Raw genomic sequence first — 14,591 nt, 5'->3', positions numbered from 1 at the left:
CTGATTTTACATGTTCTCACCTGCTTCTTCTTCCCTGAGTCACTCACACCAGCTCCCCTGCCTCCATGCTGCGGTTTGCTACCCCTTAGCTCTGCTCTGACAATTACTTATGGGGCTATACTGCCAAATGGCATTTCTGATATGAATCAATCTAAAATTAATAACAATAACAACAACAACAGTAATAATAATAATCAAATCCATATACAAAAAATACAAAGGCCTCTTCATACCAGTGGCTGTTTACAGCACATTCCTACAAATGGGAAGTTGGAAGTACCTGCTTGAGGAGTTGTCTATCTTTTAGCCTTTGTTATTTATTATTCAGTCTCAAACTCAGTCACATCCAGCTTTTTCTTTCCTGGAGACTTGTCCTTGCAGCAAAAGCTAAATAAAAGAGTTAAGATCTCTGTTTTTTCAGAATATCTAAAAGAGTGGCCTGCACGTTTAAGGGAGGCTCCGTGTGGACTAATGTGACTTTAAACCCTGCACAGCTGATACTCGTAATGCAGAAATCGTTGGATAGCTTGGCTCCCAGCACCTCTAACTTCCCATATGCAGCACAGTGTCACTGAAATGCAGTATCTTGGAAAGGCTTAGGTGTAATAACAACACACATATTTTGAGGGATTTTCCTGCTAGCCCTGAGTAGTTCCAAAAGCAGCCTCAGGCCTTAGTGGGTTTATCTGTCCTGTCAGGTACCACTCAGTGTCAATAAGGGAATCTCAGTTTTCTACAACAACTACAGTAATTCAGTAAATACACAAGCTCTGCACATCATCAGCATTTTTCAGAAAACACTTTAAATCTGAAGGATTCTTCTTAAAACAGCAGAGTTTCTAAAACAATGTCTTTAATCTCAGTTTAAAAACCTAATCCAGTTATTTCAAAATACTTCATATCCTCATTGTAAACTTTTATTACAGAACAGTGAAGCTAAAAACAATCAAGCAACACCAAAAGAGACATTCACTCAGAAGAGAGGGGAAGAACTATTCCTCCAGTTTTCTACTACTAGGTAACATTTTTAAAAACATATATACATATATATTGCAGGGAAATAGAGTGCTGTCACTCACTGGCTGTGCAATTGTTTTTGATTTGTGCAATTGATTTATGACTGATATCCCCATGAATGTACTAATTGCACATACAAAGCTGACAGTTTCTCTGCAATAGGGATAATGCTAAAAAACAACTATATATAACTATGGGCAACATCTATGCAAGCTGTTCATGTAGAAAAAATGTTTACTAAAAGTAATAATAAAAAAATTATCTTGAATATAAGTCATGTTTGACTCACATTTGAAACATGGCCTATTGCACTCAGTATCTTTCAGTAGCATGTGCTTTCTGAAGTTTCTGGCACTGGATTCCCCAAAATGAAACTACCAAAATCACTAGGCTTTTTTTTTTTTTTTTAAATACACCATAAAATGAGTATAAAGAAACAAATGGTTTTACAGTAAATCCCACATTTTTATAGTCATATTTTATGCATATTTTTTCACACTTTCTCATTGTAATTGCCCACACAATTTCTTTCCTAGGGAAAAAAAAAATCACTGCATCTCTAAGAGTACCCTGTTCAAACAATTAAAAACATATGCTCTAAACAGCTGTATGCAACAAGTATATCTAACTCTAAATCTTATTTTTCATATTCTTCTAAAATCTCTATATCTAGTAGAATCCTGAGATACACATAAGTGCCTGTAATGTGCCTGCTTGTGGGGAACACACAAGCAGAAATTTTGACTTCTAGAATATTTAAAATGAGATTGGATAAAAAACACATAAAGGTAAAAAATGCGAATAGAGATTGGTTACATAATTTGTAATTATCATTGCTATACACACACAGTACTGGAAACCCTGCTTGGGCCATTAAAAAAAATGGTACGACAAACACCTTTTCCTGAGATGCTCACTAACATTAATAACAGGATAAATACTAACATTTAGGAAAGGATGAAAGTAAACTGGATATCCTTAAGCCTATTTTAAAACATTTGATCTGGGACTGAAACTTAGCTTCAGAGGTTATAAACTGTGGTGAATTCTCACAAATGCTTTTCAAGAAAGGTTTGAAAAAAGAAATGGTTGTCACTCAACAAAACACAAGAAGCTTTGGTATATCCAAAGAGGTACACGGAAAAGATATCTCTAGAGAAGGCTCAGACCACACAAAGGAAAAAGTTGTTGCTCCTTCACCTTTCAATGCACAGCTGCCTTTTCAGGAACTGCACTTATGGACTTCAGGCTAAAACCCAGAGTCATTGTCTAAGGTGCTGATACACTTTGTCCCAAGGTGAGAGCAAGTCCCTGAGTTCCCAGGTTCCACCAGGAAAAAAAATAACACCCTGATGGACAGCTGGGCTTCCACATGAGGTGAGGAAAGAGAGGAGCTGGTAACACTTAAAGGTTAAGAGCTGATGATTCCTCTTTCCACGTGTTAGAAATTCTCATCTCCCAGTATCTTGCTGCTTACATTATTACTGAGAACACAATTTGGTTATAAAGCAGCTTGGGGGTAAAATCAAACACACTGTCAGTCAAAATGACTGACACTTTCACAGCGAATTTCCTTCACTGTGAGAAGTGCTTATGCTATTCTTCCTCAGGTAGGGGGAAAGCTGGAACAATACTTGGTTTATTTAAGAGCTAAAAAAATGATTTACAAGAATTTAAATCCCCATCTGAACTCAAATACAATACAGGAAGAGGGCTGAAAGACTTCAAATACTTTTACATGACAGAAAAATGTAAAGCCTATAAAGCTGTAAATAAAATGAAATGGAAGGTAGCAAAAGTCTAAGCATCCGCACTTATATTCGTGCTGCTCACTTTGTATTCCAATGTTTTCAACTTTATTTTGGAGCTTGCTATTCTGTAAGCAAGAAAGAAAAGGCAAACCTACAAACAGGGCTTAGCTCCGAGCTTTATATGGTGAAAGTGGAAGTACAAAAATCCAAGCCACTTGGTTTTGGAAACTGAACTGCTTCTTAGAAGATGTTTGCTGAAGACAAGGCAGCTGCTGTTCTTAATGTTGTTAGTGGGAAATGTCGTAATAGTAGTTACGTAATCTCAGCTCAACCGCAACGAATCCTGGTCGGTCATCAACACTGTGGAAAGATGACAAATATCACTGCACAGGAAGGAGGAAGCTGAAAAGGTACATTGGCCTTGCAACACCTTGGACTTTATCTCAGTGACAGATCCTATAAGCTGCTCACAGTACTTTAAGGCTACCAAAATGTTGCTACCAAGTGATAATCAAGTGGCAAATGACAATACAGAGCATCCTGTCAGTGAATTAATTGTCATGCCTGCTACTTTCTGTTGATGAAGGTGTTACTAGAAATATATGGTAAATCGGCCCCATTTAATTTTCTACTTTGTTTACTTCAGTAGTAAGAAGGAAAGAAAATTTACAGGGCATTATCTGCCTTACAATGGGTACTACAGTCATACAGAGCAGCTTAGCTCTACTGAGAGAAGCCTAGGCATACAATACATGGCCATACTGCTTTCATTTCCTCTTTATCTGCACCTCTGTTGATTTGGGAGAATATAATTAAAGTGACAAGACCTGACAATAATACATTACATATTGAGATAGTTATACTGCATGACCTGAGCATTCTTATTATGGATTTTTTTTATTTTTTTTCTTTTCCTTTCCAATGTTAAGGATATTCGAGTACAAACAAATAAAAACCACTACCCTTGATAATATGATTACTAATCACAAAGAAAATGATACAGATTTACTCTAAAACTGCTAAAGCATTATTTGAGACAAACAAAAATGCAGAAATTATTTTATGGCTCCATGTTCTTTCTAGAGTACCAGGTGTAATAAAACTACCGAAGAAGCAAGGTACCTAAAGGTGAAGTACCACACCTCCTGAAATGGAACCCAGAGACCTTTGCTGAAAATATTCTTCATGTACTCTCCAGATGGTGAATTGGCAAAGTAAATGACAATGGACTTCGGATGCTTTTTGGAACCCTTTCTACAGCTAAAGGTAGCTTCAACAAAATAGTTTAAAATGACAAATTGTAAAACATTTTAAATGAAATTTTGCAATATACTGATTAAAAAAAAAAAGAGAGTATTAGGTGGGCTTTCTTTCCTTCTTTCTTTCTTTCTTTCTCCCTTTCTTTCTTTCTTTACTTTCTTTTTCTTTCTTCCTTTCTTCCTTTCTTCCTTTCTCTCTCTCTTTCTCTGTCTTTCTCTTTCTCTCTTTTTCTCTTTCTCTCTTTCTCTTTCTTCCTCTCTCTCTCTTTCTCTCTTTCTCTCTCTCTTCTTCCTCTCTTTCTTCCTCTTTCTTTCTCTCTCTCTTTCTTTCTCTCTCTCTTTCTCTTTCTTTCTTTCTCTTCCTTCCCTCCTTCCCTCCTTCCTTCCTTCCTTCCCTCCTTCCTTCCTTCCTTCTTCTTTCTTTTTTCCCTCTTATCTGTATTTCATAATTCTAACTTTTGAAATGTTGCTGATCAGAAAAAAATGTTTCCTAAACATTAGGTACAACTTGGAAAGATGTTTTGCCTTTCACTAGTAGGAAGTCAATGTGGTATCCAAATTGCAGATATTTAGAAATGACAGAAGAAAAAGTCAAAACAATTAATAAGTGAGCAATAGAGGAGTGATTTGATAACATGATTGAAATTTTAGTAAAGTCTTGGAAACCAAAATGAAACCAAATACAAACCAGAATGAAACAGGAATGTTTCATTAATTTCATACTTTCTTTTTGAAATGCATCAGACTGACATTCTGGTGGAATAATTGTTTCTGATGATACTTTTTTAATTATTTATTTATTTATAACAGTTCCAGCAAAAAATAGATCACCTGTTTAAAATCAGATTCCTGTGGTACATTTGATAACTCACATAATTTTCATTTGAAAGTGTAACTGACTCCTTCCTTTGCATGTTGTTTGTAAGCTAAATACCAGCTGAAATGATATGCTTTGAAATACTCTTATATTATACTTTCTGGATGTCAACTATGCAGACTAAATTATACTGCTATTAAAAGAGAGATCATCACACTCACTTGTATGTCCAACACAATTTCATTAAGTTATAGACTTCTGTTGGACAAGCTTCAGGCCGTTCCATTCGTTCTCCTCTTTCAATCATCTGTGCGACTTCACCACCTTTCATACCCTGGAATAGAATCATAGAATCATTAAGGTTGGAAAAAACCTCCTAGATCATCTGGTCCAATCATCACCCTACTACCAATGTCACCCACCAAACCATGTCCCCAAGCACAACATCCAACCTTTCCTTGAACGTCCCCAGGGACAGTGACTCCACCACTTCCCTGGGCAACCCATTCCAATGCCTGACTACTCTTTCTGAGAATAAATTTCTCCTAATTTCCAACCTGAAGATGGGGTGCTAAGGCCTTCTTCAACCTGTAACTACTCTTGCAGGTATAAAAAGAAAGGTGTTGGTTAAAATTTGCTCTGAATTTTTACAGTAAAAGAACTGCCAGATAGAACTACTCACCTTATATGGTTTTTGCCCATAAGAGAAAGCTTCCCACATTAAAACCCCAAAGCTCCAGACATCACTTTTGCTAGAAAACTTGTAGAAATTCATACATTCTGGAGCATACCACTTGACTGGCCATTTTCCATGACTTTGTGCCTAAAATAAGCAATAACAGAAAAGAAAAAAGCAGTCTAGAAGACAGTAGTACGTAGTAAACAACACCGTAATTCCTATATGTCAATTTAACTTAGATTTGCCTGCATTTGTACCAAGTATTTCTGATGTAGCTGGCATTAGAGAAAATATGCCGCAGCTTCTTCAAAACTGTTATAAAATTGTTCTTAATCTTCCACACTCAAATAATGCACTGAAATGAATGCTATGGTAAAGCAAAGCTTAGCTAAAAGACCTGGAGTTATGTTTTCAGCAGCATTCAATTTTAAACTCTTTCAAAGATTTTTCAAATCTATTTTTTGCAGGAGGTAAGAGATATCTACTTAGCTACATTGAGTCTTCTTTTTAGCTGAAGTCAATATTTTGTTTCAAAGCAGCTGCAAGCTGCAATTTGCTTAAATTATGCCATAACACTGTGTTACAACAATGCAAGTGTCAAACCATACCAGCACAATGCTAGATCTGGTAATATAATCCCGCTGTATTTTGTGAAGTTGTAAAAGGAATGGGCCTTTGATACCAGATCTCAAACCTCTGACAAGCTAGGCTAGTGGCAGTGATGTTACTGCCTTTTCTGGCAGCAGTTACTGTTCCCATAGGAAGGTCATCAGAAGGCAGTATGTGCTTGCTCCTTCTCTGCAGTGTTTCATAGTCTGACTTACTGATGAAAGGAAACAGGCAAAAATAAATAATTTTAACTTTAAGAGCAATATATCAGAAAAGAATATGTAGACATGTAGAACATTCATCTCCCAAGGATGTTTTTACCTCATTAGATGTGGTAGTTATTTCAGTCTCTTTAGCTGTACAAAGATCCAAATAATTTAAAACTAATCTGAACAAACATTTCTTATATCCAATGATTGCTTACCAACTATACTCCTTCAACAAAATCCCCCAATCCAATTCTGCTGGTTACACAGTGTGCTAGCCTATATTGCCCTTGGACATGGTGAAAACCATGTACTAAATTCGTACCTGCAACAAAGACTTTTTCCCCCTTTTATGGAAGGAAATATCTAATTTCTACAGAATATTTCTACCCTCTAATGACAAATTTACTGACAGTAAATAAAAGAAGCAACTATGCAAGGGATTATCTTTTCCCTCCCTATCTCTTAACGTTGATCACTCATTTAAAAAATCCATGACCTACTAGCAGACTGTGAAACAATAAATGACACATAGCATTTCTTATTTTCAACTCTTAAAAACAACTGCACTTAATCTGAAAATAACCTCATTAAGGTATGTTAATACACAAATACACAGCTTTGGTATCTTACGTAAACCTTACCTTGTAATAATTTTCATCAGCGCTAAGAGCCTTAGAAAGTCCAAAGTCACTGATTTTGGCATAATGTTGGGTGACTAATAGCACGTTCCTTGCAGCCAGATCCCTATGCACAAAGTTATTCTCCTCCAGGTATTTCATCCCCATGGAAACCTGATGTACCAGCTCTGTTATATTCTTTTCCGTGACATGTCTGGAAATCATAATTGAATCTTTAAGAGTTCATTTTCATGATTTTTCAAGTTCTAATACAAATTCTGCCTATGAACTTCCTCACATCATACTAGCAATGTGATCCATTTATGTTTAGCTAAGCTTTAATTAGAACAGGTAGCATAAGCATGTCCTGAACAAGACAATATGTGAACATATCAATAAATGAGCAATTGAAGAATGTCTGAAAATTCTTTAATTTATTCAGAATGCACTATTTTACCAGAAAGGTTTGACAGTTTGGAGACATCTGCAAGACATTTATGTCTAGGTGAAGAGTAACTACAATAACTAATTATTAGATAAACGGCATTTCAATGTAAAATGTCCCTGAATTTAAAGACAAAACAGACCTGTCTGTTTTCCCCCTTTTGGATAAATGCTATGAAAAGGAATCAAAGCTTACATACCTATTTTTTTGCAAAAATTTGTTCAGTGGCCCAAGTTCAGCCATTTCCATTACTAACATCCAGGCCTCAGCTTCACATATGCCTATCATTCGGACAATATATGGGTTATCCAGTTGCTGCATTACATTTGCTTCTCTCAGTAATTCATGCTTTATGGCTGGATCATTACTCTCATTCTTCAGAATTTTTACAGCCACTGGCTTGGCACCCCTACAAAGAAGAATCCAATTCTGGGATTAGTTGATGAAAAATCTGTGTGCAAACATACATAATCGTCAATTGATGCTCCTCTGCACACAGTACAAAATGTGACAAAAAACAGAATTGAACATTAAGACAGAAAAGAAACTGATTGTAATGGGAATAACTATCGAATGCTCAGAGGACAGCTAAGCAAAAGAAAGAGAATAGAAAGAAAATTAAAAGTAGTTATAAAAGGTCTAGACAAGCTTTGAAATAAATGTACCTAACAGTATTATCTTGTCCATTCTGGCTAGTCTCAACTAATAAAAAGACCAGGACTAGTGGAAAGATTTACTAAAGAGCTCCCAGAAGAAAAACTATAAGGGCCTTTCTCAGCACTGAGGTGTTTTGGGGGTGAGACTAGAATATGCAGCATTGGAAAGCCCCAAGGCAGTGCTCTGACCTACAGAGAAACTAAGCCTGCTCCTGCAACCTACAGCTCATATACATGAAAAAGTCACTGATGAGATGGCAGAGCTCAAATACGAACAAATGCTGTGAAACAAGATTAGCAAATACACAAGCTGGCACCAGAGCCCTTCAAATCCCCTCAGACTGTACTGGAAAACGAAAAATCCTCCTTGGCTCTGAAAATCTCAGTTAAAGAAATGCCTCCAGTTCTGAATGGTAAAAGTGTATACATAATCAGTCCATGCACTTAAACAACATACTGATAACATTTTATTATGAAAATGCACAAACAGTCAGGTGCTCCCACTTCTGCCAGTTTAAACAGGGTCTGTTGCTACAGAAATTGCATGATAAGGGAGGACACAACATGTTCTGTCTACTTGAAAATCAACCCTCCAGCTTCATGAAACAGGTATTTATCGTAATTATTTTAGGTGAAAATCCATTTGCTCCAGGTAAACTGTGCATGACACTCTACACAATTTCTCTTAGAGAGACTGCAGTTGTGAAAGACAAGGAGTAGTATGACTGCCCATACATTGTGTAGTGAAAAGGCAGAGGACTTCTCACTCTATTTTATCCCAGAGAGGAGAGTAAATAGTAATAATGGGCATTTCCCCACTTTACAGACAAAAATAAGAACTAGGACGTGACTATGCTGCAGCCAAGAGATGTTTGCAAGCTGAAGAAAATGAGTGCACGGGCTTCCATGTACAAAGACAGAAACTGGTGAATTTTGGGCCAAATTACTTGGGTACAATCTGTCAACCCAAATGACAAGGTAAAATTACTTCTGCTCAGATAAGTGATAAAGATTTTAAGGATTAAACTTCATGAAAACAGAAATAAATACTTACTTTTTCATCTTATAGAACCCTTTCTTTACAGTACCAAAGTTGCCAGATCCAAGTTCTCCTTCCTCCAGGGTTAACAATTTCCTGTCAAGAGTGACATTTTTTGGTTTCATTTCATCTGGATCAGCGTATGGACTTTCGTAGACCTCGGTGTCCATGGGTAAGGCCTCTCTCTGATCACCTGCAGTTCAGTGAATAAACATATCAGAGATTATGTGAGACTATTTTGCTGTCACAGTTTTATATTCACCACATTCATGTTCAGGATTATCGACTGCATCTTTGGGCTTGACTTATGAGTGCATTATAACAAAACCACATGCAGTCCAGCCACAGGCACTTTAGAACATCCCAAAATAGAGTGACCTCTACCTGGTGACATGTTCTAGCTGTTGAATAACCGCATAATGTTACTGCTAGGAGGCTCCTTGACAGAAGAAGGGTTAAAGATGTGCCTTTCTTCTTAGCGCTTCCCATTAGCGCTCAGACAATTCTTCACTTGGAATGCAATATTTAATTACATTTTACAGAAAGCCTTGGCAACAGCTTGGCACTGTGGATTCAGTGGGGCACAATTCTTTCTATGAAGTGTAAGGATGCAGCTTTTAGAGTCAAAGAGATAATAATCCTCCACTTCAACATGCAAAAAAGGGATTACTGTTAAAACACTTCTATTACAGACGCTGACGTCTGGCAATCTCAGCTACCAGACTTGAGCTATGATAGTAGTAAAACAATACACAACATGGTGTGAAATATAAGCAAGAAAAAAGAAATGTGGGTAGAAGGAAGACCTCTCACATAAGGAAACAGATGTTATTCATAGCATAAATTACTCTGCTTACCTTTCTCTGCTTCTATAAGACCTCTTGTCCTTTGTAGCACGTAAGGATTAAAAGCTGCTTGGTCATCAGATGGGGAGCCAATAGGTGGCTGAAGCTGTAGCACACAGATAGAATTATTAAGTTTAGCAATATATATGTAAGTTAAAAGCATTTTTTTTCCGGAGGATTATGGCATAATGATTGCAAGAGACACATAGATAAGAATCAGAGAGTAAGAAAAGGATCAAACAAAGCTTATTCATTCTGGAGGCTATTGCTTGAGTATATATGCAGGCCAAATTACACATACACTGCTAAAGCATAAAAAGTTACTGCAAATATTTCAGAACATTTGATCTGAGAGAATTAACTGGAATGGGTCATGCACAAATCTTACCCTGCAGATATTAAATTTTCATGCTGTCTTCAAATCTGCCATGTAACATTGCAAATCCTAAGAATTTCCCTTTAATTTGTCCTTCCTCCCCCTCCAAGTTCTTTCTCACTATATCTGGGCCGTAGAGAAGTTCCTAGAACTAATGAAAACAAACAAACAAAAACCCTACCCTGTTTTTCCTGTGGATGTTGTAGACTGTCTCAACTTGGATGAAACAAGGGTAAAAAAGAAATTATTTTAATAGGCTTGAATGAATGAACATCATGGACCAGATACTCTGGGCCAGCCTGTCTGCTCTTTCTGGTCTGAGGAGGGAGAAAATTACCAAATTTCTACTACATTTGAAAATCTGATTCAAATATTATTCCTCTGCCTTTGTTGTTTTAGTCAGAAGAATTTGATGGAGCACACAAACGAACCTGGAAGAAACTGTGTGTTCTGTAGCTGCTTGGTTGAAGGATGAATTTCACACAATAATCTATAGGTTAGTGAAATTTATAACCTGCTTTGTTCTGTCTGTGATCAGGGAGACATTACTTTTAAGAACGGAGAATTACAGAAATTATTTCTGCAAATCAGTAATGTTTCTTTCTCAATGTTAAATTTTTACTCTAGTGCTGAATGACTTCACTTTCCTAAGAGAGTGCTTCAAAACCAGAAATTCGGAGATCAGCAAGAGTTTGCTCAGTTCTAGTAGGAAATAAAAATGCATTGTACTTGCAAAACACTGGATAAAGATATTTTGCAAATATTCAAGTATATAATTATTTTTAATAACTGAAGATTTCAGTGGTATAAGTTTCTGCCTGAAACAGTTGTGGTTTGCAAGTAAGATGAAATAGGGAAATGTCTAGGAGTTAATTGGCATTTTATCACTTGGAAGCAGCTGTTTGACCCAGGATGTACAGATCATTAAATCATAATGAAGTAATCTGCCCAGGTGGATAAAGCAGAAGAGGTTTCTACACAAACTTTACAGCAAACCACAAGTAAGAGACAAACGCTCAGCAAGATTCTCACCTAGCGGGATGAGTGTGGTGGCATCACAGATGGTAAGGGTAACATTTCTGACTTGAGTCATTTAGTCTTGTGGAACAGTGTTGAAAGGCCATTTATTATCAGGGTAAGCCACAAGACTACTGACACAGTTCTGAGATAGGTCAGGGACAAAACTGACCAGCCAGCTTCAAGAATAAGGAGACGAATGGTATAGAACAAGATCCACTCTTTCTCCTCAGTCCTGATTTTGTTTTCCTAGCCAGGTAAACCTTGCCAGATCTGCATGTTAAGACCTGCATTTCCAAGGCCTAAATCACTTGATTTTACACACAGGACATATGCCTTGGTAAAAAATTCACTAACCAAAAAAAAAAAAAAAAAAACGGAACTAAAATTGGAATTCAATCCTAAGCTCCTCAAGCAATAGGCTACCAGTTTTACTGTGAACACACTTAGGATAGTTTTTCCCTATGCTATCTCCAGATATATAAGGAAATACTTATGGTCAATCAACACTATTTTTTTTCCAAAGGAAAATCAAATCAGATGCAATTACAGTTACTGAGGACACAGTCATTTTAATTTGTGGATTTAATATATTCTTTATTGCTTCAGAACATGCCAAGACTCCTTTTTTCTTTGTTTGTTTTTTAATCTTACTGATAATTACTATGACCCATTCCCTATCACCACTGGGAAGTGTCTCTAGCTCCACTGAATGGCTTTCTAGATTTGTTCTTGCTTCCGCAGTTAAGTGTACTTATAGGGAGATAATTTTACAGTCCAAAAGATAATTAGAAACAAGTAACTCACTGAGTGGATACAAAGCAATATAGGTTGACATTAATACCTGTAGTTAGATAGATATATGTACAAAGGAAGCTGTTGCAAATTATTACATTGCATGGGTTTTATGGAAGCCTTCAGTTAACACTTCTTGGCCAAGGAGTTCAAAACGAGGGTCAAAAAAGGAGAAAAATATGTTGACAAATTTGGAAAGGGGCTCAGATATTGAATCTTCAGTGGCAGCTTCCAAGATACTGGAAGAAAAGTTATGAAATGCTTTGGAATGATCACAGTTTGGAATGATCACAGAACAGTTTCAAAGAATACTTTTGCATACTTTATCCTTAAAATAATCTTTCTGACAGAAATGCAAAGTATTCAGTAAACGACATCTCCAAGATACCACATTGTTCTGGGACTTATATGCTTTTTGAAAGCTTTAGTAGGACTTATCAATTGTTCTCTGTTCATTCTGGGGAGTACCTTGACAATAAACCTAAAGAGTGATGTGAGTATCTGAGCCTTGGAATGTCCCACATCATACCTCTCACTTAAAACACTGAAACCTTTCTGTTGTCACAGTTATGTGAAGCACATCTGTAGCTCCAGGCTAATGAATGAAGCATGGTAGCCCTTTTTCCTTTCCACAAAAGGTCAAGTTCTTGCTAGAGTTTGTGGTTGCTGTTACATGATGAGGAATATAAGTTAAGCCCATATAGGGTACAATGTCAGCAGATCTTTCTAGTTTTCAAATGAGTAAAAAGTTTGTGCACCACTTGTCACTATAGCTGAAGCTTAGGAGAAATGAGATACAAGCACTTTGAAAAAGGCCTTTAAAGCAATAAACTCAGGTTTTCAAATGGACGTGAACTTTGTGCTGCAAGAAGTGATTCTTGTTTGATGTAGTAACAACGCTGCAGGCAGAAATATAATGATGGTAATTCCGCTGCAATACCTTGTATAAATCTGATAAGTGAGATTTATGTGATTATTGCTGAACAATGGGGCAGAAACACTTAGAAGTTCAGTAGGCTCAGACAGTACTAGACAGCCCCTCAAACTCAAACTTTAAAAACCTCAGAGGGCATATACTTTCATGTGATTAGTATTACCTGGGCACTAGAGAAGTAGTTAAATATCCATGAATCTAGGTTTCAGTGTATGAACTGGCATACTTTCCACTGGACAAACAAACTGACATACACCATATTCATATGTCTCACAAGAAGCTCTTCACCAGTGCAGAAAAATTGGTAAAAATATACTTTTGACTATGACATAGCTGACTCCTTATGTGAGAGGTAGACAGACATTTCCTTTCCTTTATAATTCAAGAACAAAACAAAAGAATCAGAAAGGACCGGGTCATCTTGTTCAGAAAGTGCATTAAAAACAAGTGCTTTACTTCTATTCTTGTGAGTTAATCTCTGTAGATGACACAGTAACACCAAATTTAACAAACTTTTGAGCGGATTCCTTCTCAGAAAGCTTCTCATGTTTAAGATGAGTGATAATGTCTTACATATCATTAAGGCTAGCTTAGTTAACTAATACATATGTATGTGTGGAATGATATTCCCCATTGCTGCAGTTCGATTAAATAGCTTAACAATATATATATATATAAAATTAATATTTGTTTGAACTGTAATTTGATGCTTCACCTTTTCAGCTCATGCGAGTAACTTGGGAATATTGTGTAGCACTCAGAAAACCTCAAACAGCAGCATTCTCTTCCTTAGTTCTGACAATTATGTATTTGTGACACGTAGCACCCTGCTTGCCTTTGAACAGGATATTCTAACAGAAAGGTTGGAATTTTTCTCTTGCAGTCAAGAGCCACGGTCTAGAAATGGTGCAGGAGTTATGTATCTTTGTATATCTGGTGGCCTGGGTAATAGTACAACAAAAACTGCCTTTTATTTAACTGTCGTTCAAATTCAGAGTCCTTTCTGTCCTTGCTTTAAAAGCAGCAAGTTTAATTCTGCAGGTCTTTTCTGACAAAGGGAGCTTTGCCTTAATACAGCCCATGTATAGGCTAGAGGATTACTCCTTATATTCTTATCAGAACCAGAGAATGGGCAAAATAACTGTGAACTTGCTCTTACACTTAAAAAAATAATATATGAAGACTCTGCTAGAGGAACCCATTAAAAATGGCACATATTATGTGATACCGTGTTTTATGAACTCTTGTAAACTGTGAGGCAAGATGTCATATCATGCTTTCCTACTAGATTGCTGCTGTGACCTTGACCATTTTTTAACATGAACAGATTTATTTTATTTTATTTTATTTTATTTTATTTTATTTTATTTTATTTTATTTATTTTTCAGCTAGGTTTTTATTTCAATTGGTTGAAATTTTCAGATATACACAGTTAATCTAATCTAAATATGCTATTCTTTCCCTTATTAGGGACTGACTTTACTGATGTAGCAGCCTTGTAATAATAGAGCCATACCCACAATAA

At 36.5% G+C, this 14,591-nt stretch overlaps 1 protein-coding gene across 6 annotated transcripts in view; it reads right to left on the bottom strand.

Annotated features, from left to right (window-relative positions):
• Positions 1-836: 836 nt before the first annotated feature.
• SYK (spleen associated tyrosine kinase) overlaps positions 837-14,591 on the bottom strand; it is a 58,149-nt gene continuing 44,394 nt past the window's right edge. For all 6 annotated transcript variants that reach the window (XM_035569367.2, XM_035569369.2, XM_035569370.2 and 3 more), the window contains 7 exons: positions 9,956-10,049; positions 9,114-9,291; positions 7,603-7,812; positions 6,983-7,172; positions 5,527-5,667; positions 5,066-5,178; positions 837-3,128 (listed from right to left, as the gene is read on the bottom strand). In XM_035569367.2, the coding sequence (XP_035425260.1) occupies positions 3,056-3,128; positions 5,066-5,178; positions 5,527-5,667; positions 6,983-7,172; positions 7,603-7,812; positions 9,114-9,291; positions 9,956-10,049 (999 nt within the window). In that variant the 3' untranslated portion in view covers positions 837-3,055. The remainder of the gene's footprint in view (positions 3,129-5,065; positions 5,179-5,526; positions 5,668-6,982; positions 7,173-7,602; positions 7,813-9,113; positions 9,292-9,955; positions 10,050-14,591) is intronic.

Source organism: Cygnus atratus, chromosome Z (genome assembly GCF_013377495.2).
Source record: "Cygnus atratus isolate AKBS03 ecotype Queensland, Australia chromosome Z, CAtr_DNAZoo_HiC_assembly, whole genome shotgun sequence".
In the NCBI taxonomy this organism is placed as follows: Eukaryota; Metazoa; Chordata; class Aves; order Anseriformes; family Anatidae; genus Cygnus; species Cygnus atratus.
This window is presented reverse-complemented; position numbering and strand designations above follow the sequence as displayed.